At 43.1% G+C, this 19,020-nt stretch overlaps 1 protein-coding gene across 2 annotated transcripts in view; it reads right to left on the bottom strand.

Annotated features, from left to right (window-relative positions):
• The window catches only part of edn3b (endothelin 3b), a 50,738-nt gene extending 32,242 nt beyond the window's left edge, over positions 1 to 18,496 (bottom strand). Inside the window, exons 1-3 of one of the 2 annotated variants that reach the window (XM_059978736.1) lie at positions 18,362 to 18,496; positions 7,637 to 7,844; positions 2,640 to 2,817 (exon numbers count right to left, since the gene is read on the bottom strand). In XM_059978736.1, the coding sequence (XP_059834719.1) occupies positions 2,652 to 2,817; positions 7,637 to 7,844; positions 18,362 to 18,410 (423 nt within the window). In that variant the 5' untranslated portion in view covers positions 18,411 to 18,496 and the 3' untranslated portion in view covers positions 2,640 to 2,651. Of the gene's footprint in view, positions 1 to 1,732; positions 2,818 to 7,636; positions 7,845 to 18,361 lie in introns of those variants that run through there. The other variant, XM_059978735.1, reaches the window with a different exon arrangement.
• Positions 18,497 to 19,020: the final 524 nt, after the last annotated feature.

The following is a 19,020-nucleotide window of genomic DNA, read 5'->3' as shown; positions in this document are numbered from 1 at the left end:
GCAATTGTTATGAAAGGGATTTCAGGAGTCTTCCATAAATACACAAATATTAGTGACAGGAGTTATAGGGCTAATTGAGGATGAAGGTGGTGATTTTTGCAAGAGGCAGAGGCGTGGTTCGAAAACTAAGTAAGTATCTGGTATTGGTGTTTATGAAGAAAGAGAATGATGCCAAAATTCAGTGGAATGAGAAATAGAAGAAATTATGGGTGGGATGAAAACTGAAGCAGAGAAAGCACTACAAAGACCAGCTTTGCTTAAACTGAATAAGTTAACAGGACTGGATGGGTACAGCTAAGGGAGTGAAGCTGGAGACTGCAGAAGGATTTGCTGTAACCTTCCCATCTTACTTAGATACAAAGTAGAACTGGAAAAAGGTAAATGTAATACCCTTGTTCAAAAAGAATGTGACACAACGTCAGGCCGATCACCTTAATTTCATTTATGTTGTAGGTTTTAGAAACAAAATACAGGGGACAAAAAGTCACTTGGAGAAATTTAACAAAGCAGTGTTGACAAAGGGCGTGTGCCTTCAGGGTGCCGGATTTTCGTGACTCTGGAGATGAGTTGATACAAGACTGGTGTTGCCACCACGGACTGATGTGTTGTGGGAGTACACAGAAGATCAGAAGCAGTGAGCTGGCTGCTCTCTATGTGCCCAGAGACCCGAGCTCTTTGGGCACAGAACTCGGAAAAAGTGATGCAACAGACTTATATTAGAGAATTGTTTTGCTATGTCTCCCACTTGCTGTGAAACCTCTATTTCCCTTATTAGGGAGAGAGAGAGAGCCTGTGGTATGCCGAATACTGCGTGAATGAGCAGTCTTTGGGGTACTGCAAGTCTGTGTCTTTATTGACGCTCTGCTTCTCGCTTGAGTGCTCGATGGGGGGGGGGCGGTGCTTTTTGCTGGTGGGGGAGGGGGGTCATTGCTTTGCTGTTGTTTATACATGGGAGGATGTAGTTGGGGGGCTTTGGGGTTCCAACATTTAACTGTCATTCATTCTTTGGGGCACTCTGTTTTTGTGGATGTTTGCAAAGAAAAAGAATTTCAGGATGTATATTGTATACATTTCTATTGAAGCTATTGACAGATATATTCAAGGGAAATTGGATTTAGTCTGGATTTAAATGGACTGATAAAGGAATTTGATAAAGGTTAATAATAGATGCCATGTGCGTGAATTTTCAGAATGTACTTGATAAGAAACAATCCACAGAAAAGGCTGATGAACAAACTCAAGGCCTGTGGAATTAAATGTGGTCATAGGTGGGAAACTGGCTTATAGACAGAAATCAGTTAATTGTATTGAATGGTCTTACAAGCTACAGGATGGCAGATGGCAGTATTCTACTTGTTTTATATGCACATTAATAACTTAAACATGCTGTGCAAAGTAAAGTTTCCATTGTTGGGTATGTTAAATCAGTTAAAATAAACTAAAGAACATGAGTAGTACCTCAGCTTACTGAATATTTAAAACAAGATTTAAGCGCAAGCGATTCTGCAGATGCTGGAAATTCAGAGCAACACACACAAGTGGTGGAGGAACTCAGCGGGCACTGTTCCCTCTAAGCCAGGTGGGTGCACAGCCACGCAGAAACTGAAATGCTTCCGCGCACATAGCCTTTGCTACCACACAGCTAGCATTTTCTTTCATATAGCGTTAATACAATTTTGAAATTATGCTAATATAATTTTGAAATCTATGTTAATATAATTGTGAAATGCCCTCTTATTGTGTTAATGAATATACTGTAATCTATAAATTTTCTAAATAACTGTACCAACCCTTTACTTTGAAACATTTTAGAGCTTCAACATATTTACATTGTCAGTGTTTCAAATTACAACACTGTTACAAATTGTAATAATAAACACAGAATGGAAGTTGGTAGCTCAATGTTAATAAACCGCCAGGCCGATGAATATTGTACTGTATTTCAATGTACCCTTTAATAAATAAACAAAATCAAAAGTATGTGATTTTTCAATTTTCATTCTAAACATTCATAGAATTCATATTACAAAAAAGACCATTTAAAGTATCCCACAGCTTTCTGTAAAAAAAAACTGAGGGAATGTTGTCAGCAGGTCAGGCAGCACCTATGGAGAGAAATAAACAGTTGACATTTTGAGCCGAAACATCGACTATTTATTTCCCTCTTAGATGCTGCCTGACCTGTTGAGATCCTCCAGCATTTTGTGTGTGTTGCTCTAAATTTTGTGTGTAAGGCAAGACTTAATAGGAATGACAGGACAGGTGATGTGCTCTGTCTGCAATATGTGGGAGTCAGCTGAGAACGGTGAGCCTCTAGAACCATGACTGCAGGGAAAGTCGGCAGCCTGACAGAATTTTGTTCAGGGTTGTTGAATTGGAGTCTGATTGTCAGCTCTGTGATATATCATGGAGGAGAGGATTACCTGAATAATAAAGCTAGATACTGAATCCATAAAGGGTTGTTATTCCCCATTTTTCTCCTAGTTACACAAGATAACTTTGATCAACCTGGGACTGACTCTGCTCAGAAATATCGGGAGTTGATCCTTAACAAAGCAGTTCAGCAATTGAGCAAGTTTTCATCAGCCAAGCAACATATTTGGCTATTTAATTTCTTCACTCTGATCTCACAGTTATACCTCATTTGGTGTCTACTTCACATCCCTTTGCCTAGACCTGCAGAACAGGCCACACAGTCTATCATCATCCTCTCTACAGATACACCGAGGTCTCAGGGATTTCACCAGCCAACCCATCTCCTTTTCATTTGAACGCCTATGCCTTCGCACATTAGACAGTCCATAAGGCACAATCCTCCTGGAATGAAAAAAACAGCATTAATACTGAAGAATATAAAGAACAAAAGCTCACCCAGACTCAATCAGGTACTATCCTAAAGATTGATTGTTGGAAGATGTGGTCAGATCACTAAGGGAAACATTTAAATGCTTCTCTGACCCACAATTAAACAATGAACCTTTTTCATTCCCTCTTCCCCTCTACCATCCCAGTTTCCCTTCTCCCCTCGCCCTCTCTCCCCACCATTCTTACTCCATTCTATTACGTCCATCCAGCTCAACCTTACTTCTTCTTTCCTACCTCTTCACAACTCCACTTCAGTCACCTTTCCCTCACATCCTTCCCATATTCCTTCTGTCCTCCCCAGTTCCTTTCTTGCTTTTTCTTCTTTTCCTGCTCTCTCTCCTCTTCTGAATTGACTATGTTCCCTGCCCACTCCTCCTCCATTCTTTCCCCCATCCTTTTCTACTCTCTTTTTTACTCTTCTTTCCCCTCTTTCACATTCCTCAGTTTCCCACCTCTGCACCAACTACCTCATCAGGTATCAGTTGTTTACAGAAAACCCAAAAATCTCCTTTTTTTTGTTACAGTGGAGCAAAAGCACAGTGATGTTTTCCAAAGTACTTATCAAACAAATGTCAAGAGCAAACCATGTAGAACATGGGGTGGTGATGGAGTTGGAATGAGGGAGATAAATTTTAAGGGATCACTTTTTGATCAAGGAGAAAGAATTAGCTCTATTTGCCATATGCATCTATTAGGAATTTGCTGTGGTGTGTTGGCAACAAAAAAACATCATTCAACAATTATAAAAATAAAAATAAAATTAAAAATACATATAGAATAACATGTGCATAAACACATAAATTCCAGCATATATTTACAATGTAAACAACATTGCCATCTTGGACAATGACTCCCATCTGCTCCATAGTGTACTGGTTAGGCACAGGAGTACATTCAGCCAGAGACTCATTCCACCGAGATGCAACACTGAGCATCATAGGAAGTCATTCCTGCCTGTGGCCATCAAACTTTACAATTCCTCCCTCAGAATGTCAGACACCCTGAGCCAATAGGCGGGTCCTGGACTTATTTCCACTTAGCATGATTAACTTATTATTATTTATGGTTTTATATTGCTATATTTCTATACTATTCTTGGTTGGCGTGGCTATAACAAAACCCAAATTCCCTCGGGATCAATAAAGTATGTCTGTCTGTCTGTCATAATAAAAAGTGGTGTGAAATGCAATGAGATAATAATAGAGAGGGGAGTGACAGAGAAAATTACATAGAACTTCCAGATTCTGGGTCTTTGCACTTGATGGTTACATGGCCAATGGCAGACTGATTAAAATTAGTAGATCTCGGGGGATCAGAATTGGAGGAGTATGGTTATCCTTCAGATTACTGTCCTGCAAAGGGCCACAGAGTTAGGACAAAGCAAGGCTATGGAAGGATCTGTAAACTAAATGTGGGCTTAAAAGACTTAGAAGTTGGTAGAGCAGCAAGCAGAAAACAGATAGAGCATTGCAACCAGAGATTTTGGGGGGCTGATGTTTAGAGAGGGTGGAAAATAGAAGATTGGGCAGGATGTCATTAGAGTTATCCAACCTAGACATAGAAAATGTAAGAGTGTGGGTTTCACCAGGTGCACAGAGAAGGAAGTGAGCTTTGTACTGGGTTCTTACATATCATGTTCTTGGTAGCATTTATTTATTTGTTTGTTTGCTTTCTTGTGTATTTGTTTTTTTTGTATTTGCACAGCTTGACTTTTGCACATTGGTTGTTTGTCAGTCTTTGTGTGTAGTTTTTCATTGATTCTGTTGTATTTCTTTTTTCTACTGTGAATCCCTACTAGAAAATCAACCTTATGGTGATATAAGGAGACATAAACAAACTTTGATAATAAATTCATTTTGAACATTGAACCTTACAAGCAAAGCCTACTGGCCAGGGAAAGGGACAGAATCAGACACCAACAAATAGACTTCAGTTGTCCAGACAGATAGTGTAATAAAGCAGAACTCTCAGGAAATGGTAGTGAGGTTGAGCGAGGGGTCATCAGCCTATGGCTGACAATGTGGATATTTGTGTGTTGTCATGAGGACAAGCCATATTAACCCTTGGAAAATCAAGAGGTCCTGGGGCAGAAGATGCTCTTTGAAGCTGATCTCCTGGAGAGGATCTGATTAGTAGGGATGACCCGATGGGTGTAGTCTCACTCAGTTTTGTGAGGCTTTGGAGAAGGATGGTGCAACCATGTTAAAAACGGAGGGTGGTGAGAAAGAGGGATTACCAAGAGTACCGTAATGCAAGATGAGTTTGATCAGGGCTAATTCAGCACCACAGCAGAGGATAAAGCCTGATTAGAGGGATTCAGGGAATACAGGCACATCACAAAATCATTGGTTACGTGTTCAAGGATCTGAGAGAAAGGAGAGGTTGAAAATGGGGCGGTACTTTTTAGAGGGTAGGGAGATAAGTATTTGTTCTTTAATGAAATCAGTGACAGTAGTTATTTCATAAACACAAGAGATTCTACAGATGCTATGTTTGAGCAACACACAAAATGCTGGAGGAATTCGACAAGTCAGGCAGCATCTATGGAGGCAAATAAACATGAGTTTTAATCAGCAGTAGACAGAAAGGGAACAGAAGCTAGAATAAAGAGATAAGGGGCTGAAGAAGGAGGAATCTGGTAGGAGAGGACAGTGTACCATGGAAAGAAGGGAAGGAGGAGGAGAACCAGAGGGTGGTAATGGGCAGGTGAGGAGAAAGAAGGAATGAGAGAGATTCCCATTTCTATTCTGACATGCCTATTTCAATTCTGCTTCCCATTCCCATTCTAACATGTCTGTCTGTAGCCCCCTCTACTACCATGATGAGGGCAAACTCAGGTTCAAGGAGCAACATATTCTGACTGGGTAACCTCCAACATGATGGTGTGAACATTGATTTTTCCAGCTTCAGGAAATCTCTTCCTGCTCCCTCCTTATCCCTTTTTCCATTCCCCATCCTGGTTACCCTCTCACCCTTTCTCTTCTCCTCAGTTGCCCATTTCCTCCTTGTGGTTTCCCTCCCCAATCCCTTTGTCTCATGGTCCACTCTCCTCTCCTATCCAATACCTTTTTTAGCCTTTTATCTCTTCTACCAATGTCCTCCCATCTCCTCACTTCATTCCCTTGCCTAGTTTCGTCTAAGACCTGCCAGTTTGTACTTCTTCATCCCCCACCCCCACCCCGACCTTCTTATTCTGGCTTCTTTCCCCTTCCTTTCCAGTCCTGAAGAAGAGTCTTAGCCCAAAACATTGATTATTTATTCAGCTTTGTAGATGCTGCCTGACTTGCTAAGTTCCTCCAGCACTTTGTGATACAAATTAAGTCATTTCACCATCTCCTACAATACACTGGATGCAAAATGGCCCAGCTTAATTTGTTTGTGGGCCTTCAAACAGGTTCTTAAAGTTAACTTGCTCTCCTTTTTCAAGCAAAAATACTAAATGGCTACATTAAAGGACTCTAAAATAAAAATAACATTATTGATAAATAAAATAAATGTATTATTGTGCACTCTGAAAGTAAACAGATCCTTCTGCATAGCTTTGATAAGCATAACCAGTAGAAACAGTTAAAGTAGTGCATCAGACTGATCAAATTGGCCAGTGTTGTGACAGACTACTACCAGTGACAGCACAGCAGCTAACGTAACACTTTTCAGTGTTAATGATTGGGATTTAATTATTGCCGTTGTCTGTAAGGAGTTTGTACAATTTCCCCATGACTACTCAGGAAAAATTTGGGGGAAGGGGAGGGCTGATGCTGCCTGTGTGTGGGAGGGGGCAAGGGGTTTGGGGGCTCTTATGTGTTTTCTGTCATTCATTCTTTGGGTTTTTTTCTTTCTGTCGAGAGGATATCTATAGAGAGTAAGAATTTCAAGTTGTATATTTTATACATTCTCTGATATTAAATGGAACAATTGAACTATTGAACATGGGTTTCTTCCAGGTGCTCTGGTTTCCTCTTACATTCCAAAGACATAGGGGTTAGGTTAGTAGGCTGTGGACATGCTACATTCAAGCCAGAAGCAGGCAGCACTTGCATGCTGCCCCAGTGAGTCCTTGGACTGTGTTGGCCATTGGTGCAAACAGTGCATTTCACTGTATGGTTTGATATACTGTACTATACTGTAAAATAGCCTAATCCTTATCTTTTAAAAAAACTGTTTTCATTTAAACTGCACTTAAATATATCAAAGTATGTCTTCAAGACAGTTTTATAATGATGTTTAACATATTGAATATTGAACTGGTGCCTGAAATATGCAAAAAAATCCAAAAATTTAGCAAAATAGAATTTCATGAACAAATGGATCACACAAAACTCAGGAAGTGGAAGGGTTTAGATGTTCCCTATGCAAGGAGCTTCCATTTGCAGTGCCAACCTTTCAGTGTCTTCCCTTGAGAAAGGAGAACAGTTTAACTTTAAGAACCTCACACAAAATACTGGTGGAGCGCAGCAGCCCAGGCAGCATCTATAGGAAGAAGTACAGTCGATGTTTTGGGCCAAGACCCTTCGTCAGGACTAACTGAAAGAAAATCTCTTACTATCTTTTCTTTCAGTTAGTTCTGACGAAGGGTCTCAGCCCGAAACGTCGACTATACTTCCTAGAGATGCTACCTGGCCTGCTGCGTTCCACCAGCATCTTGTATGTGTTGCTTGAATCTCCAGTGCCTGCAGATTCCCTCGTGTTAACTTTAAGAACCTGTTTGGACTTAAACCTGTGGTTAGCCATCGTGTAAATATAAGGTCTGCTCTGCCTGAAGGTTACTTACTCTGGAGTATTAATCCAGATCACATCCAGGTGACAGTAGTACACACATTCCTTGTCCTTGAACGAGAAGCAGGTACAACGCTTAGTTCGGGGCATGGAGTGAACCTCCGCAGCAGCCACCTCCATTGCAGTCACCCTCAAGCCATCAGGACTTGGCAGCTCCGTCTCACTGGGGTCAGCACCAGGCAAAGATGCCAGCCCAGGATCACCTACAGATGAACCATGGGTCAGGGTGTTAATCCCAAAAGCAATCAGCAATACAGTGTTTAAGATCACAACCTCTCTGCTTATTGATTAGTATATATTGTACAGCCCCACTCTACACTTCTTTACATTGATTTACTAATGTATACCCCTACTCTACATCACCTTGATTCACTTTATACACACCCAGCACTACAACTACACAGCTTTATACATCACATACTGTATACAATCACAGTTCACACAGGATCACAGAAGAGACATAGCATTTCTGTGAACTGTCAGATATAAGGAGTACTTTATACAAACTCTCCCTTTATACAAACCTTTGATGGGTGTCAAAAGTTTTTGGGAAGTCAAAGGCCATGTCTATGGTTCGGTGCTGCTCTTGGGATAATCCACGCTAGAATTTAGGCAGGAGTTCTCTAGCCTCTAGGAGGAGATGATTGAGAAGGATCCTGAAAATGATTCTCTATGTGGTAGGCAGTGGGAAGTCTGCAGTCAGATTTTTATTACTCTTTGAAGAGGGTCACAATAATAGCATCCCTGAGGAGTGCTGACTTGTCTTGCCAGATGTGGGAGATGTATGATGCTTTGATGGAGGTTCCACTCGAAGTTTTAAAATTTCAGTTCTTAACCCCAGCAGAGCTTGGCATATGGCCTCTCGCCCTCTTGTTGGCCAAGAGCGGTAGCAAGTCTGGCCAGGAAAGCTTGTAATGAAGTTAAGATTGCAAATGACAAGGATAGAGTCTTGGATGGAGGGTGTAAAAGAGCAGTAAATCCAGCAACATGCATGTGTTCTTAAGCTACTTCAATGCTTCCTGAAGCCCTTAGGACCCAAATGCCTAAGACCCCTACCCCTCCATCCTCGTTTTGTCCACCTCATCTTGGTTGTCAGTGGAGTGTGGCATGGTTTTTTGGGCCATAGGTGACCTTGATGGAGGTAAAGCACTTCATAGGGGTCATGTCCCAGGGGCAGGGTGCAGGAATTCCTGCATTTTCCACCCACTATCCACTTATAGTGTCTTGGATTTTCTGTGAGGTTCAGCATTCAAATACCTTTCAAATTAATTTTCATTCAAATTAATTTTCCCTTGAGGATTGGTGGAGCTGTCACTTTTAGAACACGATGCATGTGCAGTTAGCTCCTTGATCTCCTGGTCACTCTCATCGAACCAGACCAGGCTCAACATGAAGGATAAGTAAGGTGTCTCCTTGATGATGGACTTTGAACACTCTTGCTGATGTAAATGAGACTGTAAGAAGCTGGCTCAGAAGAGCTTAAGCTGCTAGGTTCATTAAACCACTTACATTGAAAGCTTCTGTTGCCAAACTTGTGATGGAGCCGCATTAGAAATATAGACCAAGAAACATAGCTGTGCCGAACATGTCCCTTAGAATTACCTAGGCTTTACCCATTTTCTAAGCTCCATGTAGCCATCCAGGAGTCCCTTAAAAGACCCTATCATTTCTGCCTCCAACATTGCCGATGGCAGCCAATTCCACACATTCACCATTCTCTGCGTAAAAAAACTTACCCCTGACATCTCCTCTGCACCTACTTCCAAGCACCTTAAAATGATGCCCTCTCATGCTAGCCATTTCAGCCCTGGGGAAAAGCCTCTGGCTATCAACACGATCAATGCCTCTCGTTATTTTGAACACCTCTATCAGGTCACCTCTCACCCAACAAGGAGAAAAGGCCAAGTTCACTCAAACTATTCTCATAAGGCAACATCCTTAAAACCTCCTCTGCATCCTTTCTATGGTTTCCACATCCTTCCTGTATTGAAGCGACCAGAACTGAACACAGTACTCCAAGTGGGTCTGACCAGGGTCCTATATAGCTGCAACATTACCTCTCGGCTCTTAAACTCAATCCCACAATTGATGAAGGGCAATGCACCATAAGCCTTCTTAACCACAGAGTCAACCTGCATAGCAGCTTTGAGTGTACTATGGACTCAGAGCCCAAGATCCCTCTGATCCTCCACACTGCCAAGAGTCTTACCATTAATGCTATATTCTGCCATTGTATTTGACCTAACAAAATGAACCACCTCACACTTATCTGGGTTAAACTCTATCTGCCACTTCTCAGCCCAGTTTTGCATCCCATCAATGTTCTGTTGTAACCTGTGACAGCCCTCCACACTATCCACAACACCCCCAACCTTTGTGTTATCAGCAAATTATTAACCCATCCCTCCACTTCCTTATCCAGGTCATTTATAAAAATCACGAAGAATAGGGGTCCCAGAACAGATCCCTGAGGCACACCACTGGTCACCGGCCTCCATGCAGAATATGACTCATCTACAACTACTCTTTGCCTTCTGTGGGCAAGCCAGTTCTGGATCCACAAAGCAATGTCCCCTTGGATCCCATGCCTCCTTACTTTCTCAATAAGCCTTGCATGAGGTACCTTATCAAATGCCTTGCTAAAATCCATATACGCTACATCTAAGGCTGCACCTTCATCAATGTGCTTAGTCACATCCTCAAAAAATTCAATCAGGCTTGTAAGCCACAGCTTGCCTTTGACAAAGCCATGCTGACAATTCCTAATTATATTATATCTCTCCAAATGTTCATAAATCCTGCCTCTCAAGATCTTCTCCATCAACTTACCAACCGCTGAAGTAAGACTCACCGGCCTATAATTTCCTGGGCTATCCCTACTCCCTTTCTTGAATAAGGGAACAACATCTGCAACCCTCCAATCCTCCAGAACCTCTCCCATCCTCATTGATGACGCAAAGATCATTGCCAGAGACTCAGCAATCTCCTCCCTCGCTTCCCACAGTAGCCTAGGGTACACCTCGTCCAGTCCCAGCGACTTATCCAACTTGACGCTTTCCAAAAGCTCCAGCACATCCTCTTCCTTAATATTGACATGCTCAAGCTTTTCAGTCCACTGCAAGTCATCCCTACAATCGCCAAGATCCTTTTCAGTAGTGAATGCTGAAGCAAAGTATTCATTAAGTACCGCCGCTATTTCCTCTGGTTGCATACACACTTTTCCATTGTCACACTTGATTGGTCCTATTCTCTCATGTCTTGTCCTTTTGCTCTTTACATACTTGTAGAATGCCTTGGGGTTTTCCTTAATCCTATCCGCCAAGGTCTTCTCATGGCCCCTTCTGGCTCTCCTAATTTCATTCTTAAGCTCCTTCTTGCTAGCCTTATAATCTTCTTGATTCCTATCACTACCTAGTTTTTTGAATGTTTCGTAAGCTCTTCTTTTCTTCTTGACTAGATTTACAATAGCCTTTGTACACCATGGATCTTGTACCCTACCATCCTTTCCTTGTCTTATTGGAACGTACCTACTCAGAACCCCATGCAAATATCCCCTGAACATTTGCCCATTTCTTCTGCATGTTTCCCTGAGAATATCTGTTTCCAGTTTTTGCTTCCAAGTTCTTGCCTGATAGCCTCATATCTCCCCTTACTCCAATAAAACTTTTCCCTAACTTGTCTGTTCCTATCCTTCTCCAATGCTATGGTAAAAGAGATAGATTGGTGATCACTATATCCAAAATGCTCTTCCACTGAGAGACCTGACACCTGACCAGGTTCATTTCCCAATACCAGATCAAGTACAGCCTCTCCTCTTGTCTACATATTATCTACATATTGGGTCAAGAAACCTTCCTGAACACACCTAACAAACTCTACCCCATCTAAACCCCTCACTCTAGGGAGAAGCCAATCAGTATTTGAGAAATTAAAATCCCCCACCATGATAACCCTGTTATTATTACACCTTTCCAGAATCTGTCTCCCTATCTGCTCCTCAATGTCCCTGTTACTATTAGGTGATCTATAAAAACACCCAGCAGAGTTATTGACCCTTCCTATTCCTAACTTCCATCCACAGAGACTCAGTAGACAATCCCTCCATGACTTCCTCCTTTTCTGCAGCCGTGACGCTATCTCTGATCAACAGTGCCACACCCTAAGATCATCTTTTGCCTCCCTCCCTGTCCTTTCTGAAACGTCTAAAGCCTGTACTCTAAGTATCCATTCCTGCCCCTAAACCATCCAAGTCTCTGTAATGGCCACAACATCACAACTCCAAGTGCTGATCCACGCTCGAAGCTCATCTGCTTTATTCATAATACTCCTCGCATTAAAATAGACACATCTCAAACCACTGGACTGAGCACTTCCCTTCTCTATCACCTGCCTATCCTCCCTTTCTCACTGTCTCCAAGCTTTCTCTATTTGTGAGCCAACCTCCCTTTCCTCTGTCACTTCAGTTTGGGTCCCACCCCCCAGAAATTCTAGTTTAAACTCTCCCCAACAGCCTTAGGAAACCTTCCCTGCCAGGATATTGGTCCCCCTCAGATTCAAGTGCAACTCGTCCTTTTTGTACAGGTCACACCTGCCCCAGAAGAGGGCCCAATGATCTAGAAATCTGAATCCCTGTCCCCTGCTCCAATTCCTCAGCCACGCATTTATCCTCCACCTCATTCTATTCCTATAGTCACTGTCATGTGGCACAGGCAATAATCCCAAGATTACTGCCTTTGAGGTCCTGCTTTGCAACTTCTTTCCTAACTCCCTGTAGTCTGTTTTCAGGACCTCCTCCCTTTTCCTACTTATGTTGTTGGTACCAATATGTACCACGACCTCTGGCTGTTCTCCCTCCCACTTCCCACATTGCTAGTGATTAGACAGTGGTCAGGCAACTGTCATCTGTCCCTATCCCTGGGCGATGCAGGCATCCTTGTGAATCGCTGATTTGACAAAGGTCGAAACCAATGGATACCAGTGCCCAGATCAGGGACGAAGCCATGGCATCTTTTGTTCAACTCTTTGGCCAAACAGGATGCTAATTGTGCTTCAAGCATCTTGTCAAGAGGAGGACTCAATTAGAGTTCGCTTTCCCTATTCCCTCAATGATCACGCTTTGCCAGAGGATTGTATCCTTTCCGTCTCACGCACTGGTTTTCCCAAACAGATCACTTTGAGTTCCTTGATGATGCAGGCCAAGATTTGTTTTTCAAAGTTGGAGTGGAGGACCTCCTCTGCCAAAAATGATGCCTCCAAGGTTGGGGAAGGTGAGGCAAGGGAGAGCAAGGAGTAGAGGCACTGTGGAAGAGAGTGGGATTGGTAACCAATGCAAGGAAAGAAGGTGGGCAAAGCAACAAGGTATAAAACATCTCCATTCATGAATTAACTATACACAACCCCTTCCCACTTCTATACCTTAAACCATCTCATCCTTTTCTCTACAGTCACTATAAACAACCCCATCCCACTTCTATACCTTAAACCATCTCATCCCTTTCTCTACAGACACTATAAACAACCCCATCCCACTTCTATACCTTAAACCATCTCATCCCTTTCTCTACAGTTACTATAAACAACCCCATCCCATCTCTATACCTTAAACCATCTCATCCCTTTCTCTACAGTTTTGATAAACAACCCCATCCCATTTCTATACCTTAACCATTTTATCCCTTTTGTCTACAATTACTTGATAAAAAACAACCCTGATCTCTAAAGGTCGATTAAATCTATATAACTAAACCCATCTCTCTGTTTCAATTCAATATATATTAATGGTCCCTTAGTCTATACATTAATTTACAGTACTATGCAAGGTTCTTAGGCGCATATATATAGCTATGATGCCTCAGAATTTTGCACAGTACTGTAGTAATTTTATGTATTGCACTATACTGCTGCAAAAAAAAACTAATTTCTTAACATATGTGAGTGGTGATAAACCTAATTCTGATAGGGTCTCTATTGTAGACAGAGTGGGAAGGGAGCAGGGAGAGGGGAATCATCATTGGGAAAAGGGGAAGGTAAAGGGAAGGAAGCGGGAAGCACCAGAGAGACATTCTGTAATGATCAATAAATTAATTGTATGGAATCAGATTTCCTTGCCTGGTGTGTCAGCGCTGGGTGTGCCTGCACCCACACCAAACCCCACCCCTGGCACTCCTTCTCTGCCACCTGTCTCACACCCCTCCTGCAGCATTCCATCCTCACCATTCCCAACATCTTTTGCTGCTGCCAGATTTACAAACTTGCTCCCAGCTCCATATTGACAAATACATTACCGTGCAAAAGTCTTAGGCACCTTACCTATATATTGATGTGCCTAACATTTCTGCACAGTACTGTAATCCTTTCCTCTTTCCATACATTGATTCACTGCATATAGTGCTCATGAAGTGCTTCACTTCTGTCAAGGTCACCTATGGCCCAAATAACCATGCGACATCCTACTGACAACCAAAATGAGGTGGACAAAACGAGGACAGAGGGGTAGGGGCCTTGGGCATTTGGGTCCTAGGGGCCCAGCTCTATATATTGATTCACTACATACACATAATTCCACCCTCCATTTCTACACGTCAGTTCACAACTTGTCAACATCTCCATATGGCGATTCACTACAGACAATTCAACCCTCATCTCTATACATTGATTCACTACATATACCTCCAACCTTATTTATGTTCATTGGGTCACTGAACTATTACTTAACATGCTTCTCAGCACATGTTCCCTGGATTAAATATCTTATGGATTCTGTGCTAACTGGTGACAATGCAGCATTATGCATGCATATACATAAACCAGGGGAGAAGCCAAAACTGTATTAGTGTAGAGAGTCTGGGGTGCCATGGGCTGCTGTGAGTTGTGCTGCTTCTTGACTGGCATGGTATATGTGTGTATTTGTGGGACTGGCAGCATCTTTTCCAGGGGTCAACAGACTACACAGATCCTACTAGTCTCCTTCATTACTTCCTGCTGTATGTGATGGAAACTACTGTTTCCCCACCACCTTCACACTCCACTCCACCCCCCGCCCCACAATTTAAGGATAGAGGCTGAGTGACAGTTCTGTAGGGCATAGGTGAGACCTCACTGGAATATTGTGCACTGCATTGGTCATTGGTCTCCTTAGTCAAGAAAGAATGTAACTGCATTGGAAAAAGTTCAAAGAAGGTTTACCAGACAAATGCCTGCAATGGCATGTTTCCTTCAATGAAAAATGATTAGGTAGGCTAGCTTTGTATTCATTAAGAAGTGTGAGAAGTGACCTGATCCAGATGTAGAAGATCTCAATCAGTCTTGGCAGGGTAAGCATTGAAAGGATATTTTTTGTCTTGTGAGAAAATCTCAACCTTGGTGGTCACAAGAGATGAGCTTAATGTTTTTCTCTCAAAGATTTGTGAATCTTCCTCGAAGGCAGGCTTGAATACCATTACCTCCCATAAAGTAAACCAAGTGATATACATATGTGACAACAAGCTTTCGCTCCTAGTTAAGCTCAATGCCTTTTATGCTCACTTTGACCTGGAGATAGCTTCACAAAATCCCACAGCCCTCGATGGCCCTGTGATTTCAGCCTCTAAGGCTGACGTGAGAGCATCCTTCAAGAGGGTGAACCCACAGAAAACATGTGGCTGGCATAGTACTGAAGACCTGTGCTAATCAACTGGCTGGAAAGTTTCTTCAATTTCACACTTCAGCAGTTTGAGGTACCCATCTGCTTCAAGGAGGTTTCAATTATACCAGTGCCTAAGAAGAACCTGCCTCAATGACTAGCATGCTGTATCACTTACTTCCACAATGATGTAGTGCTTTGAGAGGTTGGTGATGAAATATATCAACTCCTGTTCAAAGAACAACTTGGGTCCTCCCTAATTTGCCTACTGTCATATCAGGTCAACAGCAGATGCTATTTCATTGGCTTTTCAATCAACCCTCAAACATCTGGATAATGAAGATGTCTATATCAGGGTGCTCTTTATTGACTACAGTTTAAACGCTATTTAAATACTACTATTCAGATACTATCATCCCCTCAAAACTAATCAATAAACTTTAAAACATAGGCCTCAATAACTCCCTGTGCAACTGGATCCTCGATTACCTCACTTGGTCAGTTTCTATTGGCAACAACATCTCCTCTGCAATCTCCATCAGCACAGGTACACCTCAAGGTTCTGTACGCTGACCACTCTACTTGCTTTATACTTATGACTGTGAGGCTAAGTACAGCTCTGATGCTATACTTACATTTGCTGAGAACATCACTGTTGTTAGCCAAATCAAAGCTGAAAATGAATCAGCATATACAGTAGGAGGGAAATAGAAAATCTGGCTGAATCTCTCACTCAGTGTCAGCAAGACCAAGGAGCTGACTATAGGAGGAGGAAACCCGAGGTCCATGAGCCACTCCTCATCAGGGAATCAGAGGTGGAGAGGGTCAGTAACTTTAAATTCCTTCAGTAATAATTTCAGAGGACCTATCCTGGGGTCAGCACATAGGTGCCATTACAAAGAAAACATGGCAGCACCTTTACTTTAGAAGTTTGTAAAAATTTGGCATCATCTAGAACTTTGACTTCTATAGATACACAGTGGAAAGTATATTGACTAGGTGCATCACAGCCTGGTATGGAAACACCAATGCCCTTGAATGGAAAATCCTACAAAAAATAGTCGATATAGCCCAGTCCAACACAGGTACACCCTCTCCACCATTCAGTACATCTACAATACTATTGCAGGAAAGCAGCAGCATCATCAGGGGCCCCCACCACCCAGATCATGATCTCACTACTGCCATCAGAAAGGAGGTACAGAAGCCTCAGGACCTTTACTGCCAGATTCAGGAATAGTTATTATCCCTCAGGCATCAGGCTCTGAATGAGAGTGGATAATTTCACTCACCTCAACGATGAACTGATTCCCCAACCTATGGACACACTTTCAAGGACTTTTCAACTTGGGTTCTCAATATTATTTATTTATTGATGTTTTTGTATTTGCACAATTTATTGTCATTTGCACTTTGGTTGTTTGTCAGATTTTGTTTCTGTACAGTTTTGAGTCGATTCTACTCTATTTCTTTGTATTTACGGTAAATGCCTGCAGAAAATGAATCTCGTATATGGTGATACGTGTGTACTTTGATATAATAACTTTACTTATAACTCTGAAATACTGAAAGGAGTGCCTTTAAGTTAGTAGAAACAAAGGGGCGAAAGGTCACCTGAGTAGACAGGTTAGATCATCTACTAGCTTATTGAAAGGTGGGGTATGATCCAGGGCTGACGAGTTACTCCCCCTCCTGATATGTTTCGATGTACCTCGGGCTGTGACTGGTGCGTTTCCCCAGACCGTCTTCTCCTTTCTGGACCCGCTTTAACTCTCTCAGACCACCTTCTCTGGCTTTCACACACTCCCTTTCTGTGTCTCATGTCATTTGGTCCCCTTTATCTGGTCACCCTCGCAATTTCTTTTCACCGCGTCACATTCTCTCTCAGTCCCCTTTCTCCCTCTCTGCGCCCTCATTTTCCAACATACTCTCAAACCTAATTCTGCGCCTCACAATCGCTGTCATATTTTTAATCTGATGTTCTCTCGGTATTTCACGGCCACTTGGCGAGAAACCATAGCGTCGTACAGCACAGATTAAAGTTTAACTTTATTTGTCACACGTACATCGAAACAGCGAAATGCGCCGTTTACTTCAGCTCAGCGAGGATTGTGCAGAGCAGCCCTCAGCTGTCCCACGCTTTCGGCGTCACAGAGCATGCCCACAGTTTACTAACCCTAACCTTCAACCCACCTGGTCCGTAATGATGCTGGAGTCCCCACCGATACAAATCCTATAATCCAGCACTTGAACTTTCTGTTCATTGGGGGCTTCAAAACCCCTGAAGATGCTTTCTAAATGCCATGGGAATCTCTGCCTCCACCGAACCTCTCGGGCAGTACATTCCCGAACCCAATTAAAGCACACAACATCAGACCCTTTCTAAAATTCGCACCCCTCCTTCTAACCTAAGCACCCCGGTTTTACACACCCATGCCTCTGGGAGTAGTCTCCCACCGTCTTTCCTGTCTGTGCCTCCCATAAGTTTGTCAGCTTGTACGTCTCACCAGGGTCCTCTTTCATCACCAACTTCTCCTTGCGCCGTCTCTATTACAAAAGTGCCGGCAGGACGCAGCAGATGAGGCGGCATCTACGGAGGAAAGTAAGCAGTCGGCGTTTCGGGCCAAGACGGGGACTGACCTGCTGAGTTCCTCCAACATTGCGTGTGTGTTTCTCTGGATTTCCAGCATCTGAAGAATCGCTTCTGTTTATACAGTACTCTGTCTTTCTCTCTCCCCTTTCCCTCGTTCCGTCTATCCAGCTCCTTTCTCGGTTCCTTGCGCTATCGGTCTCCAATTACCTGCTTTTCCTTTCACTCCCCTTTCAACTCTGTTTTCTCGCTCCTTTCTAGTTCTTTTATGCGTATCACATTCTCAATCTCTCTCACCCTGTACACATCTCTCCCTGTGAATTCCATCCCCTCTGCCTTTCCATGTTGCCTTTCTGTCTCTCTTCCACTTATTGACACTCTTTTCCAGCTTTTAACACTTCCTTTTCAATCCACCTTTGCACGTCGCCTCTCGCGTCCCACGTTCGCCCGTCTCATCCCCGCGTTGTCCCTCGGCTGCTGCCACCTTACTCGCTTTGGCTTTTCCCTACCTGCACCCGGGAGAATTCCGACCAGTAGCACAAGCGCCAGGACCCACATTGAACTAGTGCCTCGCTCTCCGAACTACCGTCTTTTTCCCGGACTGTCTCGGGTTGTATCCAGCTCTCTCTGGCGCACAGTATCCACGTAAACCAAATTGTAAACCGTTCACTCTGTTCCGGAGTCTGCGTGATCTCTTTTCCCTGGAGTCTATATATTGGTCTCTATAATTTCGTAGTCTACCGTCCCCGTCCGTATTCCAGGATTTCTCGGAGTTCTGTATCCCGGAATCTTCCGGTTACTTTATTCCGGTCATTGTCCCGAGATCCAGGTGCTCTATGTCCTGAGTCTGTTTTCCTGAACTCCCGCGCGCTGAATCCAGATGGTCCCACCCTTTCATTGGTTTCCCTGTGGACGGTCGCTCCCTGTCCTTTATGCCGAGCTGGCTCCGAACGCGCCTCCCAAACGAGAGTCCGTCGGGAGAACCCGCCCACACGCTCTGGCACAGTTGAATATGGGAGGGAATTTGGAGGGAGAAGGATCGCTAGGGTGGAGTTGGCGGGATTCACAAGGGTTTAGGGAAAGGAGGTGCGGGGTAACGTCCAACTTGTAATAGAGGTTCTGTTGAAAACCAGATGGAAGAGTCGGCGACAGCAGCGTGCGTGGACGT

The sequence above is a fragment of the Hypanus sabinus genome, chromosome 9 (genome assembly GCF_030144855.1).
Source record: "Hypanus sabinus isolate sHypSab1 chromosome 9, sHypSab1.hap1, whole genome shotgun sequence".
NCBI classification, from domain to species: domain Eukaryota; kingdom Metazoa; phylum Chordata; class Chondrichthyes; order Myliobatiformes; family Dasyatidae; genus Hypanus; species Hypanus sabinus.
The sequence above is the reverse complement of the archived record's forward strand: the minus strand, read 5'-3'. Positions and strand labels throughout refer to the sequence as shown.